Source organism: Cheilinus undulatus, linkage group 9, assembly GCF_018320785.1.
Source record: "Cheilinus undulatus linkage group 9, ASM1832078v1, whole genome shotgun sequence".
Classification (NCBI taxonomy): Eukaryota; Metazoa; Chordata; class Actinopteri; order Labriformes; family Labridae; genus Cheilinus; species Cheilinus undulatus.
Genome location: NC_054873.1, coordinates 16,716,274 through 16,736,370, shown reverse-complemented (window position 1 = coordinate 16,736,370; position 20,097 = coordinate 16,716,274). Strand labels below are relative to the sequence as shown.

General features: G+C 38.1%; 1 protein-coding gene and 1 long non-coding RNA gene across 2 annotated transcripts in view; one reads left to right on the top strand and one right to left on the bottom strand.

Annotated features, from left to right (window-relative positions):
• The window catches only part of LOC121514450 (A disintegrin and metalloproteinase with thrombospondin motifs 20), a 138,564-nt gene that overhangs the window by 101,913 nt on the left and 16,554 nt on the right, over positions 1-20,097 (top strand). The window contains exon 30 of the mRNA XM_041794557.1: positions 15,697-15,864. Coding sequence (XP_041650491.1) covers positions 15,697-15,864 — 168 coding nt within the window. The remainder of the gene's footprint in view (positions 1-15,696; positions 15,865-20,097) is intronic.
• LOC121515232 lies at positions 641-11,838 on the bottom strand. Its single transcript, XR_005992360.1, has 3 exons — positions 11,574-11,838; positions 9,065-9,118; positions 641-3,117 (listed from the first exon to the last, which is right to left on the bottom strand). It is a non-coding gene; the product is annotated as an uncharacterized LOC121515232 (long non-coding RNA).

Below are 20,097 nucleotides of genomic sequence, written 5' to 3'. Positions count from 1 at the left end.
AGTTTAACATGTGGCATGTAAGCAGCACTCTGATTGATATTCTGGTTAAGGCGACACAAAATAATGATGACACATATTTCAGGTGAAGTGTTGCAGTTGGCTCTGTATTTATGTCCATGTCCTCCTAGTGAGGATGTCAGCAGTCTCCTTCCTTGTTCCTTTGCTTCTCTTGCTGAGCGTCATTCTCATCCAAGACTTCTGCTACAACAGGACTCCTCAGCTATGTCACTTTCATTCCCACCCCTCCATTTATTTTTATTCCTGTGATGCAAAGTTGCCAAACTCAAGGGAGCAATTTTATTTTGCATATTTTGGTTCATTGTTGTTCTTTTTGCTATTTATTTCATTCATATGCAAAAAATACATAAATATGTTGAATTAGCTTTTTTCTCATTGTAAAGATTATTAAAGAAAAATAACTGTGACATTTGTGTTGTTTCTCAATGCAGTATTTCACAGACAAACAGACAACATGACTGTACTTTCAACAACTTCAGTAGCTGCTTTGTAGTTGAAAGGAAGAGCTCTATTTGTGTTAGGTTATAATCACATATAAATCCTACGAAACGTTTCTCTGGGGAAGAGGCTGGCATGACAGGAAAAGAAAATAGGACACAGTACATTGTAAAATAGGGAATGCATGGTTTATTTAGGTAGCAAGAGAGCAGTTTTGTTGATACAGAAGGTATTTGTTCATGCACAGATGCCTCATATGCAGTTTATCATGCAGTATGTAGCTCATAGAAGAGACCCACCTTTTAAGTCATTATGGAGTATTTAGGTATTTAACCCTCAATTGACTCTGTTAAACTGCCTTTTTCAGGCATCTTTATACTAGTTCACTATTTAGGGGCATGCTTAGAGTTACACTATAGCTGTAATACCCTCACACTTCAGTGTAGTGTAAAAGTAAAAACACTGCAGGCTGTTTTAAGGTTTTTATTTTGTAATCTCCCTGAAGAAAACATTCATGGTCCAAATCAAACTGAAGCTCTGGGTGGCACATCTGTTTACCATTGCATTAATAGAGCTCATTGTAAAGTGTTTGGCAGGAGACAGCCAGACTTTTACTACAACAATAATTGGTATTAATTCATGCTGGCAAGGGCTGTTTGGTTGAGGGGATCCAAAAGCCGACCCTGGAAGGTCACATTTGACCAAAAACTTCTGGCTTTTATCATGTGTCATATCATCTTGCTTTCCTTCTTTGAAGGAAATCATATAAATAGTTGGTAATGCAGTAATATGAGGCAGTATTTTCAAATAATGAAGTTACAAATGTAAACATTTAACTCAAAATGGACCGTATTATTGGAGCATTCAACAAGGAACCTCTAACTGCCATGAGGTGTTATGTATACAGTAATAAATCTCTATATAAACAGGAGTGCAGCACACAAGTAACATAAACCACAGATCATAATCTATTAGCATAGACCACTTAGCTATGAAACTGTCCTCACAACTACAACTGTTTTCATATACTAAAAGCCCCAGTGCCATTTTATGAAATCCATAGCAAAACCAATACAAACACTGTTCTTGTGCACTGACATTTATCAAGGCGCTTTAAGCTCTTATAGACCAGAAGAGTTGAAAAGTATGTGATATTTTCAAAATATTTCTCATTACTTAAGAGATAATCTTACCTCATGTATTAGCCTCGTTTGTTGGTAGAACTCCTACACTGAATATCTAAAGTTAAAACTTTCAGCAGCCCTTATAACATCAGTTTGAAGCAGGTAGCCTGTGAATGACATCAGTGTACGTTCTTTATGTCTAAAATATTTCTATCTCAAATCAACAAATGTCACCCCACAAATGCAGTTATTTTGAGATATTTTAGCAGATCATATTATCACTTCTTTAATTTGTTTGTGTCAGTCTGTGTTAGAGCACATTCCTTCAAATCAAGCTGAATTTTTTCAAAGCTCCAGAGTGGAACTATATATGTGGTCATTTTGGCGCCCCCTATGGACAAAACAGTACCTCTTGTCTCCTGAGTCACTTGTCTTGTACATACCGAAACTTCTTTCTTTTAACTGTTAAATATATGGGTCATTAAGAGTCTCTCTTGTACAGCACGGTTGTTCATCGCTTCCTTTGACACCTACCCCCTGGCAGCAGTTTCAGGCATTGAAACAACAGTGTTGACATAATCTTGTAGCTGGTGGCCTCTTTTGCTAAGTTGTGCAGAAGCATCAATACCAATGTCAGTCTGTTTCCTAAGCAGGTAAAAATGCATCACATGAGCTTTAAAAATAATAGAAATGCCTTTATAAACAGATGTGTTACTAATGTTTTAACAATATTCAAAAAAATCCACAAAGGCTAGTCATTAATGCTGGTTGTTACTTTCAAAAAAACACTTGTATATGAAAGATATCTTTCAAATGTTCAGAAGTGTTTTCCTGATTTAACCTGACGCTGCTTTTCTTCTTCGATCTTTAATCATTTCTAGTCCTGCAGTGACATTTTCATAACCTCAAACTGAAGAGTTGAAAAAGCCAAACAGAGCTTATCAAACCACATTTATCATTTTAAGAAAAAGAGATGACACAAAACAATTCTGTAGTTTATTGCACAAATTCAGCATTGCAGACACAAAGCTCAACACAAGCTATCAGGAATGTAAATATCATTAACTAATGATGATTTCCTTAAAAGCAATGTTGATGTCAAATGTGAACAAACAGCAACAATAAGGCTGTGTGTGATAAATTGGCAACCGAGGCACTATTTCAGTAATTTATGCCTGTTTGTTGCTAAGAAAAACATACCGTTTCCTGTCCAGGGTGGGTTTCCCATGGAGGGGGACCTCGGTCGAGCATCTGTGAACTAATCATGTTGCTTCAAATGAAACCCACATGCACAACATTGACATACTTGACTTTGGCCTGAGGGCACCAGGCTAGAACATTCTCCAAACCTGTCACCCTGGGGTCATTTGGTCGTGATATCATTGGGCTTGTGTTTCCTGATGCTGCCCATATGCCAGTTGAGTTGGGTGTGAGCAATTGAAGCGATCGTTGAAAGGTCCCTTACCCCGCTGGTCGTCTCGAGCATGGTTCTTGTCAAGGCTTTAATCTAAGTCAGGAGATAATGTTTCCTTTTGGCCTTTGAGGAAAAAGCAAAATAGTTGAGTTGAGGATTTGCTGGTTAAAAGTCAAGCACTGTGGCCCACAGATTTGGCAAACCATTAAGACTTGGAAAGTTGAAACCCTGATGCAGTGAGATGTTATCTAAAGATTCAAAACATTTGAACCACAGCAAGGGTTTCACTTTCAGAACAGAGGAGTCTGTGAGATCAAGTCTTTGCCTTGAATAGTTCAACACATTGCACAGTCATGTCTAGATAACCTTTCCCAACACATACATAAAAATCCTCAAAAACACTGCTTAATAAGTAGTTTAAGCATCTTTTCTCTAAGTAAACCAGGTCTGAGTGTCTGAGATCAATGCCTTAGATGGAGTTTGCTGATGTAATGGCTAAGCTCTCCAAAAAATCAAAATAGTGGGCTTCCTTTTTGATAAACGAAGCTATCTGTAGGGCTTAATACCTGACATCTAGAGCCAGTGTTTGGTGAATCTTAAACATAATGGAGATGGCTGGCTTTTAGAAATTATCTTCATCGAAGCAGAGCTGTACAAATGCAAAATGAATTCACTCTTAAGTCAAAAAGTTTAAGCCATAGTGCTATTTAATACAGATTGTCTTATCCGGCACTTAAGTTAACATTCTTAAATTGTAATTAATCAAAGGAAGCAATTATTACATTTTCTAAGAGATAGTAGTTTAAATGGGTTGGATCAAGCCCTAATTGGAGCTTGTCGAAGTATGACTAATGGAGCCAAAATGTAATGATTTGCCTAGGAGGGTTTTTTTTTCCTGGACATTGTGGGCAGATTATCTTTTTTTTTTTTTTTTTCTTTTTTTTTAAAGCAAATCAATTTTTAAGTAGATTGATTTAGCCCCCAAGTTGGAATTTGTCAATAACTACAACTACAATTACAGATAGATAGATAGATAGATAGATAGATAGATAGATAGATAGATAGATAGATAGAAGTTGAGCATTTTTTTTCGTTAAGAAAGCAAAGTTTTGAGTGAACAGATCAGTACCCTCAACTGTAAAACTGAACAATAAAAGGTTGTGAAAACTAAGTTAATTTTATAATCCAAAATAGCTATTTCACCTCTATTTTCTGAATGAATAGTACACATTTTAAGTTTGAGTTAACAGTACCCGATCACTTAAAGATGTTTTTGTCATTGAACTCAAATTATTTGACATTCATCCCTTAATCTGCATCGTTTTCCAAGACTGTCTTTGGGCATTAGACACTTCTACCCAATGAGTGAAGTTACCTACTCAGTTAGAGAAGCCCTGCCTATGGGGCCCAACTTCCACATAGCAAGGATGATGGACTGAACCCTATGGAAAAGCACTTTCTGGATCAAAGTGCATTTTTCAGTCTTTGTTACTCAGTCAATCAAATTAGCTTACTTTGGATGGCATGAATGTTTAAAATTGAAATATGTAAAAGACACAAGAGAAAACTGCAGTGAATGAGAAACATGTACATTTAATATTTTTAATGGTTTTTTTTGTTTGTTTTTTTTCCAGGGCTAAACAGGATACATTTGTGAACTAATTTTTATAAATCTAGGTTTAGGGAAGTAAATATTTTACAGAGAGTTTTTGTAGGGGGCTTTTAAAACCATTTGCTCAACCAATCCAAAAAATCATATCGAAGATCTCATCAGCCAATGTGGGATTCATGCACCAGGTTTTGTGACTGTTAAACTCTGTCTAGCACCTTTAAACAGGAACTCCCATTGACATAAATTTGGGCTGGCAAAAGGTCTTTTCCAACCCTGACCAAGGTTGAGCAAGACTGGATAACTCTTACAGGTTGAGTTGATTGGGTGTCATTGACACATGAATGCCTGGCCACACTGAATCTCCCATGAAGGGCATTTGGAGAACTTAAGAGGAGCCAGTCTATTAAGGGTTTGTTATTTTTGGAGTGATCTGAGTTGGCTGCAGATGCATTTAGATGAAATGAGAGTAGACAGGGCGTGAAAGTCTGGATGCAGTTAGGTGGGTTTTGTTGAATGATAGTGAACATGGCCTCACTTTGACTCAGGTAGAGAGTGCCTGCTTTTCCTCAACTTGTCGGTAAAGTATTATAAAGTGATTTTAAGCCTTTAGGAGTCACTTCTTAGACCCGACTTTGGAGAGATTTTTTACACACAAGGCAACCACGTCAGACTTGAAGGGGCCTGTGTCTGTTTGGGCTTGTCGATGCTATCAGGGGTGATGGAGTAAAATGGAGTTTGTGGGATTTGACATCCAAGTCAAAAAGCTTTTTCCACTCTTTTTCCACTTTTCCACTCTGGAGAGGACAGTGATAGATTGAGTGTTGCTGAAGCTTCAAATCAACAGATAAGACTTTGTGAGACTTTACCTACACCGTAGAGGTCTAGAGTTGTAGCTAAACTCTTTTCCTACTATTTTAGTGCCTGTGATGTTCTTATATTAGTTAGATACTTTTCTAATCTGTTTCTTTGGATTATGGTCAAATGTTAGAACGGCTTCTGTCCACAGGAGTGAGGGATTCTAGTGTGTTGAGGGGTATTTCTCCAGTCCGTTGCTTTATTCATAAACAAAGTCTGGCAGTTGCATTCATTAAAATAACCATATTGGAAACATTGCAGACTAAGAAACATGCCATGAATAAATGAGAGAAAAAGATCAGGGGTTTAATCCGGGATTACATTATGTCCAGACCCGCTTTTGGAGGCAGTAACACGAACAGTGGCTTGCTTTAGCGTTGTTAGCTTTAGCTAAAGCTAATATAGCTAAGTTAGCTATGTAATTGTGTTACTACATAAGCCAAAGTAGCTTAATTAGCTTAAGCAACGTGAGATTTAGCAAATGTAGCTAAAGCTAACATAGCTACTTATAACATAGATACTTAGTTTATGGCTACTTTGTGAAGTTAGCTTTAGCTACGTTAGCTATGTAGCTATGTTTGCTTACGGAGCTATGTAAGCTCTGTAAGATATGTTACTACATAAACTAATGTAGCTAAGTTAGCTAAGTGGGCCCCTGTCTACAAGTTCCAAATAGCCTCTGGGGAGTCCTGTTTCACAAATGAGTTTTTTTCTGAATTATTATGGTGGATTTTGTTGCATTTTTTTAAATTGGTTTTGTGAATAAACTGAGCGATAGCCTCAGCAACAATCAGCAAATGTAGCTATAGCTTACTTAGCTGTGTTGCTAACATAGATACTTAGGTTATGTAGCTACATTGTGACATTAGCTTTGTCTACGTTGGCTGTGTTTCCTTTTGTAGTAAGCTACACTTGCTGTGTTAGAATGTTTTCATAGAGCATGAGCAGGTTTTAGACTTTTAACTTTTGCTAACCCATATCTTAACCCTTACCTTAACCCTAAACGGAGGTTTAATCCAATTTTATTGCAAAAGTTTTAGCGTGTATTTCCTTACTGATACACAGCGTCTCAGGTGAGAGAAGCCCTCAAAGATATTAATGGTGTGTTGACAGTCTTGCTTATGTTTGATGTCTTAGATGCTAAACAGGGATGCATTATTTTGGATTTTGCAGATATTTGCAAATTAATTTCAACCCATGCTAATACTGATTCCAGTTTGAGTTGAAACTTAAAATGTCACTCCCTAAAACAAACAAATCCTGCCTAAAGCCTCACGAAAGTGTTCATACATATGGCTGATATTTATAGCTAATATGCTGGTTGTAAATGTTAGGAGTTTATATCTCTGCCGGTACAGATTACCTTTTTAAGCTAGTATCTCTCTATATGGGATGTGATGCTGATAATCCTTTCTTACAGACAGTAATAAGACACATGCATAGCAGATGTGAATTTTCCTTCATTTCCCCTTTCCTCATAAAAATAGTATATAATTATGTTATTCTTCCTTTCTTACATCACTTGCTCTACATTTTCTGTGCTTTTGTTTTTTGTAAAAATAAATGCAAGGTCGTGATCTTCGACTCTTGTGAGCTTTTCCATACTTCCCTGCATGCAGGCTGTGGCAAGCCGTTTGCTATGACAGATTAGAAAAGCAGCTGTTTAACATTTAGCAGGAAGAGGGAGTTAGACCTGAATGTTCTCTGTCAAAGGTCAGTACTTCATAACTTTACAGCTTGACTTCTGTTTGTATATTTCAAGTTCTGTCGATGAGAATTTGCTTTTTCTTCCTTTTCCTGTCTTATTTTCCCTCACCTGCAGCAGCATATCAATGTGCGCTTGGCTGCATGTTTCAGTATAAGAAAGTAATGGAAAAAGCCCTCGGTGGAATGTTTACACAGACGGAAAAAAACCCTGGGCTGTTTTGTCATTTGGTTTTGACTTATGGTTGCTTGGTGTATCTTTTCAGAGTGCTGTTGACTTAAAAAGGAAACTATATGCGACTACTCAACTGAGTGTTTATTTAACTCTTTAAAGATGGCAAAGTCAAACTTTGGCATGGAGAGAAGAGTATGTTGTTTTCTTTTAGCCAATCAGAAGTAGGCTGCAGCTGACTGTCTGTCATGATCTGCAACGATACAGACAGGAAATTATTTCCACATCTTCCAATCAGTCCCGTCCCGTGGTGAATAACATGACAGATTCAGCTTGTCACATCTGAAATTCATCACTCTGCTTTTGAAGCATACTCTTGTGCACTGCCGAATTTAAATGCTCTCTTATTCATTCTACAGTCTATTGACTATGGCTGTTAGCTGGCTATTGTTATGTAGGAGAAATCAATATTTAGCTTTTAGACTGTTCCTGTGTGCTATCTGGGTGGTTATTTCAGCCTGATGGATAAAAGATCTATGACTCTTGACATTCCTCTGCCCCATGACGCCGCTCTTACCAGCTGCTCCCATGTTGACAACATGTGTTGTTTTGACTTCTGTCTTCGAAACCTCCCTGCTAAACCATGAGCAGAGAGACTGAATGATCCCTTCATCTCCATCCTTCTTGTCTCATTCTTTCTCTGATTTGCAGTCTAATCTATCTACCAGAGAACATTATGATATTGTTGACGCCATAAATAAAGGAATGAAGCTATCAAAAAGTGCACTCAGTTCCTAAATGATATTACACTTGGCCAGCTTTAATCTTGACATAAACAGACTTTTCCATGAGCATATTTGATTATAAAAAGCAGCTATCTTTGTTTGAAGGCTCTGTATCTCTCAGCCCTGACACCACACAGCCCAGGGTATAATTCTACACTCCCTTTACACTCATGCAAGTTTGTTCTTGCTCTGGGTCAGCACTGAGCTCCTTTGAAGAGTCCATGTAGCTACAGTTACCATATGCTTGGTATTACCATCGTCTTGCATTGCAAACGTGCTGCAATGTGATCGGAATTTGACCTTGGCTCTCACATTTTAAGATAGGGCCTAAGTTGGAGCCAGAGAAAGTATAAAACATAAAACAAACAGGTCTAATTTGTGGTTTGAGTTGCCTTTTTACTACTCCTCCTTTTTCCAAACTAGATTTTTATTCTTTTATTCCTGTGTGCCCCCTAAGGACAAAGCAGTACCTCTGTGTGTTGATTTTGACCTAGAGGCATCAATAAGTCTATTTCATATTTGGTTAAAATGCCTCACTGGAGCGTTAAACAAAGAAATCTCTGTCATTTATCTTAATTACAATGTTGCACAAATTTAGCATTGCATTTTTTTTCTTTAGTCCTTAATTATTGTTTTCTCTCCACTCAGTTCTGGTTTTATCCCTGAAACAGACTGACTTTTATAGAATAATTATAGCTCTCATGGTAATGAATGTTTATATATTTTGCTTGAGGTTTAAGTGATCAGTGATCAAATACATCCACATTAAAACACAAAGCAGATCTAATCCACGCCAGAGTGTTTGTTTCTTGGAAATTTACCTTGTCCCGGTTCAGTTTTGTGCTGTTTTAGCTGCTTGGATTGCCATATTGACAAAGTGACAGTCTTGAAATGCTCATTCAGTTTGATGCCATAAAGTTTCAATACATCTTACCGGCTCACCTGTTCATGACGAAGCAGTGGGCGGGATCATGGTGAAGCTCCTCATGGCCTGGCCTAGACAAAGACAGTGAAGCATAAAGATGGAATCTGATACAAGTCTGACTTTGTTTTTATTACATTTTTTTGCACAATTGAGTAATGTGCAATGTGTGGTTGTCAGTGGAATGTACTTCTCCAATAACGTGGATTTTTGTTATTGTTTGTATTTGTCTTATTATCATTTTGCAGTGGTTGAATTGTGTTGCATCATATTGAATCAGTTCTTTGGTGTCATATCGTGTTATTTTGTAGCATACTGTATCGTATCATATCACATTCTGCTGTATCGTAGTGTATCATATCATCTGTCGTTGTACCATGTTTTATGATGTTTCATTACGTGGCATAGCATTGTGTCGAAACATAGAGGGAAGTGACATAACATAATGTTACATTACATTATGTAATGCTTCATAGTGTATTGTTTTGGTTCATGCCATATTTTATCGCAATATATCGTATCATATTGTGCGCTGTCTGTTCAGGTCATGTCGTGGCGTCTTGTATGTCACGTCTCAACTCTTATCGTATTGTATCAGAATGTATTGTATCATGTCATATCATAATGTATCATTTCATATCATATCTCATCGTATCATATTCAAACTTAACCAAACCTAACATATCATATTCTCTCTTATTGTATTATGCCATATCGGACCTTATTGTACTGTACTGTATCATATAGTATCATATAGTATCATATTGTATCGTAATGTATCGTATATTATCATAACCCAACCCTACATTCATATTGTATGGCATCATATTATATGGTATCGAACCATATACTATCGTTTCCTATACTATCCTATCGTATCATACTGTACTGTATCGTATGGTATATTATCATAATTTAACCTAATCTAACGTATCGTTTTGTATCTTATTGTATCACACCATACCATACTGTATCGTACTGTATTATATGGTATGGTATGGTATGGTAAGGTAGCATATCATAACTTAACTTAACCTTACATATCATATTGTATTGTATCTTATTGTATCATACCATACCATACTGCAGGGGTCATCAACTACATTTGTACAATACAAGGGCTAGCTTTTTCCTAGACGGGCACTTTTGGGCCAAACTTTTAAGTAAACCAAAGAATTTTCTAAAATAGTCTTATTTATTTATTTATTTAGATATTTGTATTTTCTTTTAAATATATGCAATTTCCTTGCAATTGACTGGCAACCAGTCCAGGGTTTACCCCGCCTCTCATCCAATGACAGCTGGGATAGGCTTCACCCCCACCCCCAGCAGTATAGAAAATGGTTGGATGGATGGATATATGCAATTTTTAGGCTCTAACAGGGGGAGTGACTGAGATATTTCAGCTGAATTTTTCTGTGGCTGTCATATTGTCTAGTCCTCGGTTTGAGAGTAATATTCTGTGTAGTGATGTATTAAAAATCCCCAGCAGGAAAATTGCATTCCCAAGCTCAATTATTTTTGGAGTCATTTTGACAACTGTAGGGAGTTTAGGAAAAAAAAAAAAGATGCGGTACGGTACGGCACAGTATGGCACGGTACGGTATGGTACGGTATAGTATGGTATAGTATCACCTGTACAGTATTGTATGATAGTCCATGGTATTTTGTCATAAGGTATGGTTTGGTATCATAATGTAACATGATGTAAGGTGTGGTTATTGTATAGTACTGAAATCTGATTTTTCTAATTTAATAAAAAAAAAATATCCGTCTATTATCAAAAAGTCCTCTGCTATGTTACGGTTTTGGCATGCAGAGCAGGCACAAATTAGCTGAGTCTGGTTTAGCACTCAATTGTGGGCTTTGCTCCTGAACAGTGAAACTCTTTCAAATCAAGTATGCCACTTTTAAGAGCCACTTAGAAGTTGAGAATTTAAAGCCTGGTTCTCATTATGTGTGGCTTTAGATATCAATTGTGTTATTTGGTGCAGAAATTCTGCTCAGCTTGTTTCACAAAAGCTGTTTTACTTGGCTGATTTTCAACTTTGTGCCAAATCCAAAGCGGTTCAGTCATTCCATTTTAAAGTAATCCACATTATGCTTAACATGAACCTCGTTGGATTATGCTAGATTTAGCCCACCTAATCATGTGTAATTAATTGCTGGGACAACGTGGGAGGCCAAAACCTGTCTCTAGGGTGTTTCATTTCCCATGTGACCCATTGAGATTTTTTTTTCTCAAGGAGTTGTTCTCCTCCTGCATGTTAAAGAGACCCTGAGAGGTTTCCCATTTATCTAAAACACTCAGCTCAGCAGCACATTAGCATAGTATCAGGATGCCAACATAACCTGTTGGGACTGACGTGCAAAAGTTCAACAAATGCAATCATAACACAAAGCAGAGTCCTAACCAACTTTCAAAGGACATGCAGTCATCTCTTTGATAGTTCTACTTTTTTTCAAGAGTACCTCAAACTTATGACACTTTAAAGTGCAGAAAATAAGTTATAATTGGAATAGTCTTACCTGAGTGGGTGCTGCTGAGTGAAGTCGCCCAGCTGTAGCTCAGTGCCGCAGAAGTCCCTGAGTCCTTGCCCTCTCTTTGCTCTCAGAGGTGAAGCTGTCCTCTGGTCCCACGAGCGGTGCCAGCTCTCTGTGCACTCTGCATTACCAGCCCTGATTAACTAATGGCTGACAGATGAGCTTGGCAGGGTGGAGGGAGGAGCACGTCGCCATATAGCGTCTCTTCTTCCCACCGTTAAAATGCAGATACAGTTCAGCCGGGGGAGCACAGCCCGTATGGCTGCGATTTCCTTTCTTCTTCCCTTTTTTTTCTCTCCTTTTTCTTTTTTTTTTCCTCCTGCTTTTACAGCACCAAGGAGGGGCTATCCCTGTGCCTCATCACCCCCCCTCCTCTCGTCCAACATGTTTGCTTGTCTCTGCTCTCGTCTGAGGTAGAGGCAGTGCTGTTATCATTTTTGAGTGAGTGTGCAGCGGGTATGTGGATCTGCCATGCTCAGGACTAGTCACTCAGCTCCGGCCTTGGCTTTGATGTTCTCCGTCAGCTGAGGCAGCCCTGTGTTTAAAATGCCTCAATAATTACAATGTGTTTGATGCATGTGTGTGCAGTGTCAACCACAGCCTGCACCACACTTAAAAGAAAAGGCAGGAGGTGGCTTTGTTAAGAAGGGTTGAAAAGATCCTTTTTCAACTTATTAGCTCAAAGAAACTGGAAGAAAAAGTCCTACCATCTTAAAAAAACTGCAAATTTATATGTGATATCTCTCTGTGGTCTATCTGTTGTATGATCGTTACCATGAACACAAAAAATCATGTGTTTGGTGTTATGCAACATTTCTGGCATCGTAATTAGAGTACAATGCAATATTATGTTTATTATCTGGACTGGAAAATATGCTAAGACAAAATGTAACTCTCCACATCTTGTCTATTCGATTCCAGCACCCCAATTTTGGAGCAGCTTTGAATGGGGGCGCTCACTCGTCAAGCAGAAATAGCGGGTACCCTAATTGCCGTCTGGCCTCATGGGGACCAAAGAATATATTCATCTCCGATCTCTTTTTCAGAGCTTTCATCAGGGCGTCTGGTTTTTATTCATGATACGTTGGGTTTTTTTTTTTTTTTTTTTTTTTTTTTTTTACTCCTTCCTGGTCATCACCGTCATCTCTAGCTTTCCTGAAGTCTTCCTTATTCATACCAGATGATCGTCTCACCGAGTGCATGCATCAGTGTTTCACTCTGTACCTTTCCTCCTCCTGCTGCAGCCATCTGCCTGTCCACAGCAGCCCTTTAAGTAATTCCTCTGTTTACAGGTTAAATATCCAGCTGCAGTCCATCAGTGTGCGAGTGTTTGACAAAAAGGTTTTTGGCGAAATCCATTTAAGTTGTTTGGTTAAATTTGTTTGCAGTGTATTCACTGAACCACGAAATGTAACAAGGAAGCCACTTAGTGCACCGAGTGAACTTTGGTTAAAACCTGTATGGTGTTTAAGTAGTACAGAAAGAAATCATAAAGTTGCATTCCAGTGTTAATGCCCATAGCTCTCTGGTTGTCCTTTGTCTACTTTCCCTTATGCTGTGCCTCTGAAAGCATGGAATATAACATCCTAAAGCAATTTACCTTTTCAAAAAGAATACCACCAACTACTAAGTCTGACTTTTTTAGTCTTCCGTTTCAGGCTCTATTAATTTTTCAGGCTTCTGTTCACTCAAATACCTCATGAGGAACTTTGGTGTTTTGGCTTCCCCTAAGCCTGGGCCAGCTCTGGGTGATTGGTGCTGACCTTTTGCCCTTATTGTGTTTATTATTATTGTGCATGGGTAATATGCAATAATTGTTAGTTATTCTTCCATTATATGTACAAGTGGCTCATTGTTGTTTCAACTGCTCTAATAAGTTATTGTGGTGTCAGCTGTATGTGTGCATCCATTCGGATATGTATCATAGTGTATTGTAATGTTTCATGCAATTCTTTCTCCTATCATACATATCCTATTGTAACATGCTGGGTTGTGTCATATATTATCCTACCCTGTCATACCATGTCATTGTATCGTATTGTATGTAGTGGTATGGTATGATATTGTATTGTATCTTAATGTAACACAATGCATCATATCCTTTCCTACTCAATCATATTGTATCGTATAGTGCTGTTTTGTATCTTTCGTGATGTATTATATCATATTTTATCATAGCATATCCTCTTGTATCATATAGTTTCATGTTATATCAGATCTTTTCGTATAGTATTGAATCATAATGTAACAAAATGCATCATATCCTATCCTATCATATTGTTTCGTAAAGGATTGTATTATATCACATCTTATAGTCTTGTATCATAACGTAACACAACGCATAGTATTGTATCTTATCCTGTTGTACAATGTCGTATCATGTTATATCCAAGGACGAAGCTTTAGCCTATATCTGTTTAAGGATATACATGGGTCACATGCAGCCCTCGCTCTCCTTCAGTGTGGCCCAGGATTCAATCAATGACAGAATCAACAATGAAGGTTTTCATCCTGAGCTGCCAGTATCAACCTTGCATAAAGACCAAATGCAGAGGTGGATAAAGTACCTAATTTTTGTACTCAAGTAAAACTACAGTTACTTTTGTTAAAATGGACTTAAGTAGAAGTAAAAGTAATGCTCTATGCATTCACTCAAGTAAAAGTATAAAGTAAGTCATTTGAAGTTTACTCAGAGTATTGAGTACTGACTAGATACTTGTGAGCCTGAAGCCAAAACATATTTCCTTGTGTGCAATATTAACAAGAGACTATGGATCCCCAACAAGGTAGTCTATTATAAGGTGTTACTTCACCTAAAGTGAAATGCAACAGGATGAAACATGGGATCATTCTCTCGCTATTATACTGACCATCATGTGTTGTGGAAGTCAAACTTGTAACCATTTTCTTGCCGTTGGCAGAAAACTTAGTCTGCCTGGTTTGGGCTTTTTGTGTTTGTGTTTTACTCAGTATTTTATGTTTTTGAAATGTAGCTAAGTACAATACTTCCTCCAAAATATACTTAAGTAAAAGTAAAAGAAGTGATTTTAAAAACTACTCAAAATTGCAAGTACACAAAAAAGCTTCTCAGTTACAGTAATTTGAGTAAATGTAATTAGTGACTTTTCACTCCTGAAAGCCTGAAAAACACTTTAAAACATTTCTCTAAGAATCTTACATTTTTTGTATGTGCTTCTGGGGATTAGTTAAAACAGTCGGACTTAATTGTATCTGTAAAAACATCTTCAATGAAGCACAACTAAATGCTTTTAAAGTAATGTAAGTGTAAGTAAACTTTAGTTTAATAATAGAAAAATAATGAGCTTATTAGACCGAAAAGGTAGCGTAAATTGGCCTTATTTTTCTTTCTAGCTCATTAATTAATCCACACTGTTTGCTTTGGGGTCTTATAAATATACAGTAGATATTTGTGTAATAAATTCTTAAGAAAGAGCTATATTTTGTCCTGTGGCAAAATGATATCTAAACAAATTGCTGAATTGAAAGTATCCTGTTTGGCCCCCTGGTAGTGAGAATAGAATAAATATGGCAGCCCTCCTGGTAACCAAAGTTTAACATCCAGTATCTAGTCTCTTTTTTACCTTTTCCTGTGAATATATGTCATGCATTCTTACAACAATCTCATCATGCTGTCTTTTGACAGTCAAATGTATCTCTCATTTTGAATATTTGCTGTATGAAGGGCATTTCTTGCCTGACACTTACCCAGTGGAGCAACTAGAGGTATTAAGAACTGCAGTAAAGAAATAATCAGTCTCGTCAACAGTGGACTTTTTCGTTTTCAGATGTCCTATTTAGGAAACAGTATTCGTTTCAATCAGTTTCATGACCTGTTAAATTTTCTCATGGAGCTTTAGAGTGATTTAGAAATCTCTCACAGCTAGTAGTTTAAGCTGAAAATCACAAAAGGGTTTGGAGAGAGTTCATGAGGGAAGAAAAATGTCTTCACGATGTGTTTACGTTTATGAAATGCTTTGTAACCATGATCATAACCATAAATCGAGAGCTTCCGTCTTCAACAGAACTTTGCTAATATTTCTCTCCCTCTCACATCATCCACCCCCCTCCCTGCTTTTCTCTCCTCCAGTGTTCAGTGAGTTGCGGTCGGGGAACCAAGCAGCGGGAGATAAACTGTGTTTATCAGAACCAAACCAAAATAGAGGAAGAGCACTGCAGTCATCTGCCCCGGCCACGGACACAGAAGGCCTGCCGGGTGCGGGGATGCCCCAGTTGGAAGGCCAACAAGTGGAGCGAGGTATGTTTCTTTCTCTATTTGCACTCTAACAAAATAGTCTCTTGAGGACTGTTAGTGGCTGAGACACAAACACAAACACCGCCAAAGGCTTCCCAGAGCCTGCAGATGTAGGACATGTACACACAGAGCACCTGTCCAATCAGCACTCAGTTTATTCTTGTTTAAGAGTAATGTGTGGTTTCCTCAAGTGTGAACTAAACACCACAGGCTGGATCTGAAACACTGTTTATGTGCAGCACTTGACATTTAGATGTTGGGTTTTCAGGCAAACTGTGGAAATAGTTGAGTAGTGCAATCTTTACTATGTGTTTATTCTGCAAGTCTTCTTTTGAAGCTGTTGAAGCAAAAACATTGAAATTAACACGGTACACATTGGTCATGCACTCAGTTATATACAGTGCCTATAAAAAGTATTCACCCCCTTGGAAGTTTTACCTTTCTTATCAATTTCATAAATCAGCCATGCTCAGTAAGACCATTTTTTGACCAAAAGAATTACCAACGAAACAGATTTCTACTTTGTAATGTCAAATGAGAATATGCAAGGTAAAATAAGTAACTGCATAAATATTCACCCCCTTCAAATCAGTATTTAGTTGCACCTTTGGCTACAATCACAGCACTGAGTCCGTGTGGATAGGTCTCAATCAGGTTTGCACTTCTGGACACTGAAATTTTACTCTCTTTATTCTTCTTTGCAAAACTGCACAGTCTCTGTCAGTTTCCACAGTGATTTGGCTTGAAAAGCCCCTTTCAAGTTCTGTCACAAATTCTTTAATGGATTGAGGTCTGGGCTTTGATTCAGCCACACCAGAACATTTACCTTGTTGTATTTAAACCATTTTTTAAAATTTTGCTGTATGGGTCAGATCATTCTCTTGCTGGAAAAAAAATCTTCTACCAAGCTGTAGTTCACCAGCAGACTAAACCTTATTTCCCTCCAGGATTTTCCAGTATTTTTGCACATTCTTTTCTACCCTCTGCCTTCACAAGCCCTCCAGGGCCGGCTGCTGAGAAGCATCCCCACAGCATGATACTGCCATTACTGTGCTTCACAGTGGGGGTGGTGTGTTTGTGGTGATGTACAGTGTTTGGTGTACACTAAACATAGGGTCTTGTCTGATGACCAAAAAGCACTATTTTGGTCTCATTCAACCAAAGAACTTTCTTCCACTTGACCACAGAGTCTCCCACATGCCTTTAGGTGAAATCTAAATAAAATTTAATATGAGTTTTCTTCCACAGTTGTTTTCTCTTTGCCACGCTCCCACAAAGCTTTGACTGGTGAAGAACCCACACAACTGTTGTTGTATGCAGAGTCTCTGCCATCTCAGCGCTGAAGCTTGTAACTCTTCAGGGTAGATATGGGTGTCTTGGTGTCCTCTCTCACTAGTCTCTTTCTTGCACGGTCAGTCAGTTTGTGAGGATGGTCTGATTAAGGCAGATTTACACATGAGCCATATTCCTTCCATTTCTTGGTGATAGATTTAACTGAACTCTGGGGGATAATCAGTGCCCTGGAGTCTTTTTTTTTATCCCCTGACTTGAAATTTTCAATAACCTTTCTCTGAGCTGCTTGGAGTGTTCCTTTGTCTGATTAACCAGTGACTGGACCTTCCAGATAAGGTGTCTATACTACAGTCACTTGAGGCGCATTCACTGCACTCAGGTGATCCCCATTTCACTGATCGTGAGACTACTAGCACAATTTGCCTGGACATCTGTTGAATTAAGTCAATCACTTTGAAGGGGGTAAATATCTATGCAGTCATTTATTTAAATTCCATATATTTATTTATTTAATTCACATTACTTTGTAAAAATCTGTTTTCACTTTTACATCAAAAAGATTTTATGGGGTAAAAAAGCAAAACATCCAAGGAAGTGAATACTTTTTATTGGCACTGTATGGTATAATGCAAAGTGGAATATTTTGGTACTTATACAGCCAATATTTATATAAATTGATACATGAAGTATTTAAAAAAAATCTTAAGAATACAATAAGGAAAAAAGTACTCAAATGAAAAAAATTGCCTCTAAAAGTACCTTTCCAGCCTCAAGATAAACATATTTTAAGCTTTGTAGATAAACAACATAAAAGTTTGTTCTTAAAACTACATTAAACACAGCTAATCTCATAAAGGATTTGTTTGTTGCTCCAACACATAAACATAGTAAACACGGAGGTGCAGAGATGCAGCTGCTGTATCTGTGCGCGGCCTCCCATACAGATGAAAGCATAATGTTAAAAGGACATAAATCCTAAAGCACAGCAGGTTTCTGTACCATTGTACACCATTGCAACCAGACACTGGCAGGGCAAAGGCCGTGCATAGGGGAGTCACTGGGGGGGGGGGTCACAGTCATCGTGGAGCCGACCACACAACCCTGATATCTGCTACCAAGAGGACATGCATATAAGCGCTACGCAGCTCTGGCTCAGAGCTACGCCAAGCTCCCGCAGGGCAGAAAATGCGCTAAACCAAATTTATCACAAGTCGTAGGAATGCTCTGTCATGCCCTTTGTCATATTGTGACAGATTACCCAGAGGAACAAGCAGGCTGCATGTTCAGAACAAACGGTAAATACAGAGAATACAGTGAGCTTCCAATGGCGTCAATAAAACCTGCAAAATCTGTGATCATGGAACATGAACATCAATATCTCTCCATCGCTTGATTTAAAATACTTCCTCTTCCCCAAGAAGAGTTTAATCTCAAAATATCCATGAAGACCTGTATCCACTTTCCTCCTTTCCCATTCCTCAGCCTTTGAGGAGCACCCCCCCCCCCCCCTTTGCTCTCTTTCTTTCTCTCTCTCTCTTTGGCCTGTGTCTGGAAGCAATCATCTCCCTCCACATACCACCAGCAACCATGAAATCCTCAACCAGAGCATAAAGACATGTTTTATATCTTAATATCCATGCATGTGACAACTTTGAAACCTCAGCACCCTCTGTTTGAGTTATTCCACAGCTACCCAGCCCTCTCCCTCACCTCTGACTGATGGGGGGTAAATCGGCAAGATGTTATAGGAGCTGGGTGTGGGGGAATGATCTGCCCACTGATCCAAGGACACAAATTAATTCCCACATTTTTTCTGGGGATTGTTTATAATTTGGTGCACATTTACTTTCAGTGTAATATCTGAAAACGAATGCTAGATGGGTGTTTTTTTCCAATTGCAATCAAATATGATATCTCAAAACTGTTGCACAGCAGTGAAAATACGTCCAAATTTTCATGGGTAACATCTGTTTCTAGGGAATACATTCCCGTTTCCAACAATCTACAGATCAGTCAGTCAACAGGTTTTATAGAGTCTATTTTTACAGTGAAAAGTTGCTTCAAAGTAAAACTAGAACTTCTATGTGGCAGTGAAGTGCCTCCAGCGGGAACACAAGGCCGTGGCGATATGGCCTAACATTTTCTTCATGTTATTTTTCTTGCCCTTTATGTTAACAGTATTATATTGATATAAAAAAAAGATAACACATTTAAAAGCATATTCAGGTGTTTAAAAACCATCTTCTTCCCATAAAACAAGCCTGTAATGGCATACTCAACCCACATCTTAGCAAAATACCACAGAAAAAAATGGTTTAATAAGTCTCTCTATGTACATATCTTTATATCTGCACCTGTAGTTTTAAGGTTTACCTTTGTCATGCTGAGGTGCCTCAAGCAACTGATTTGGGCAATAGCATTAAAAGCACTCAAAAAAAATAACGACTACAGAATTTAATTATGAAGAACTTGGCATTAATAGTGTGTTTATCCTCAATTAGCTAAGCTTTACCAGCTAGTTTGTGTAGCTACAGAGTTTACAGCTGCTTCTTTGACTTCGATTCACTTCTGCAACTCAACATTGACTAAAAACATGCAGGTCATGCGATTAAAAACACCATGCAGCATGCAGTGTGTGTTAAAGCTCTAAACAAGCCAAAAGAGATGCTTTGCAAAGTAAGCACACTCGCTACATTGCTATTGTTACGAACATTCGAATTTGAGAGGAGAAAAGGCACATTTTACTAGTTTACTGCTGCATGGTGAAATCACAAGTAGGTGCCGTTTGATTAGTTCCCTGGCTGCTGGTAATGCTAGAGTGAGACATATTAATGAGTGGACTCAGAAGCTAATGGTGGCATTGGTTATGCTTCACATGTGCACTGTAACACAATGCATGCGTTTAAACCAGTCATGATGGTGTCACAAAAATCCATTCCATAG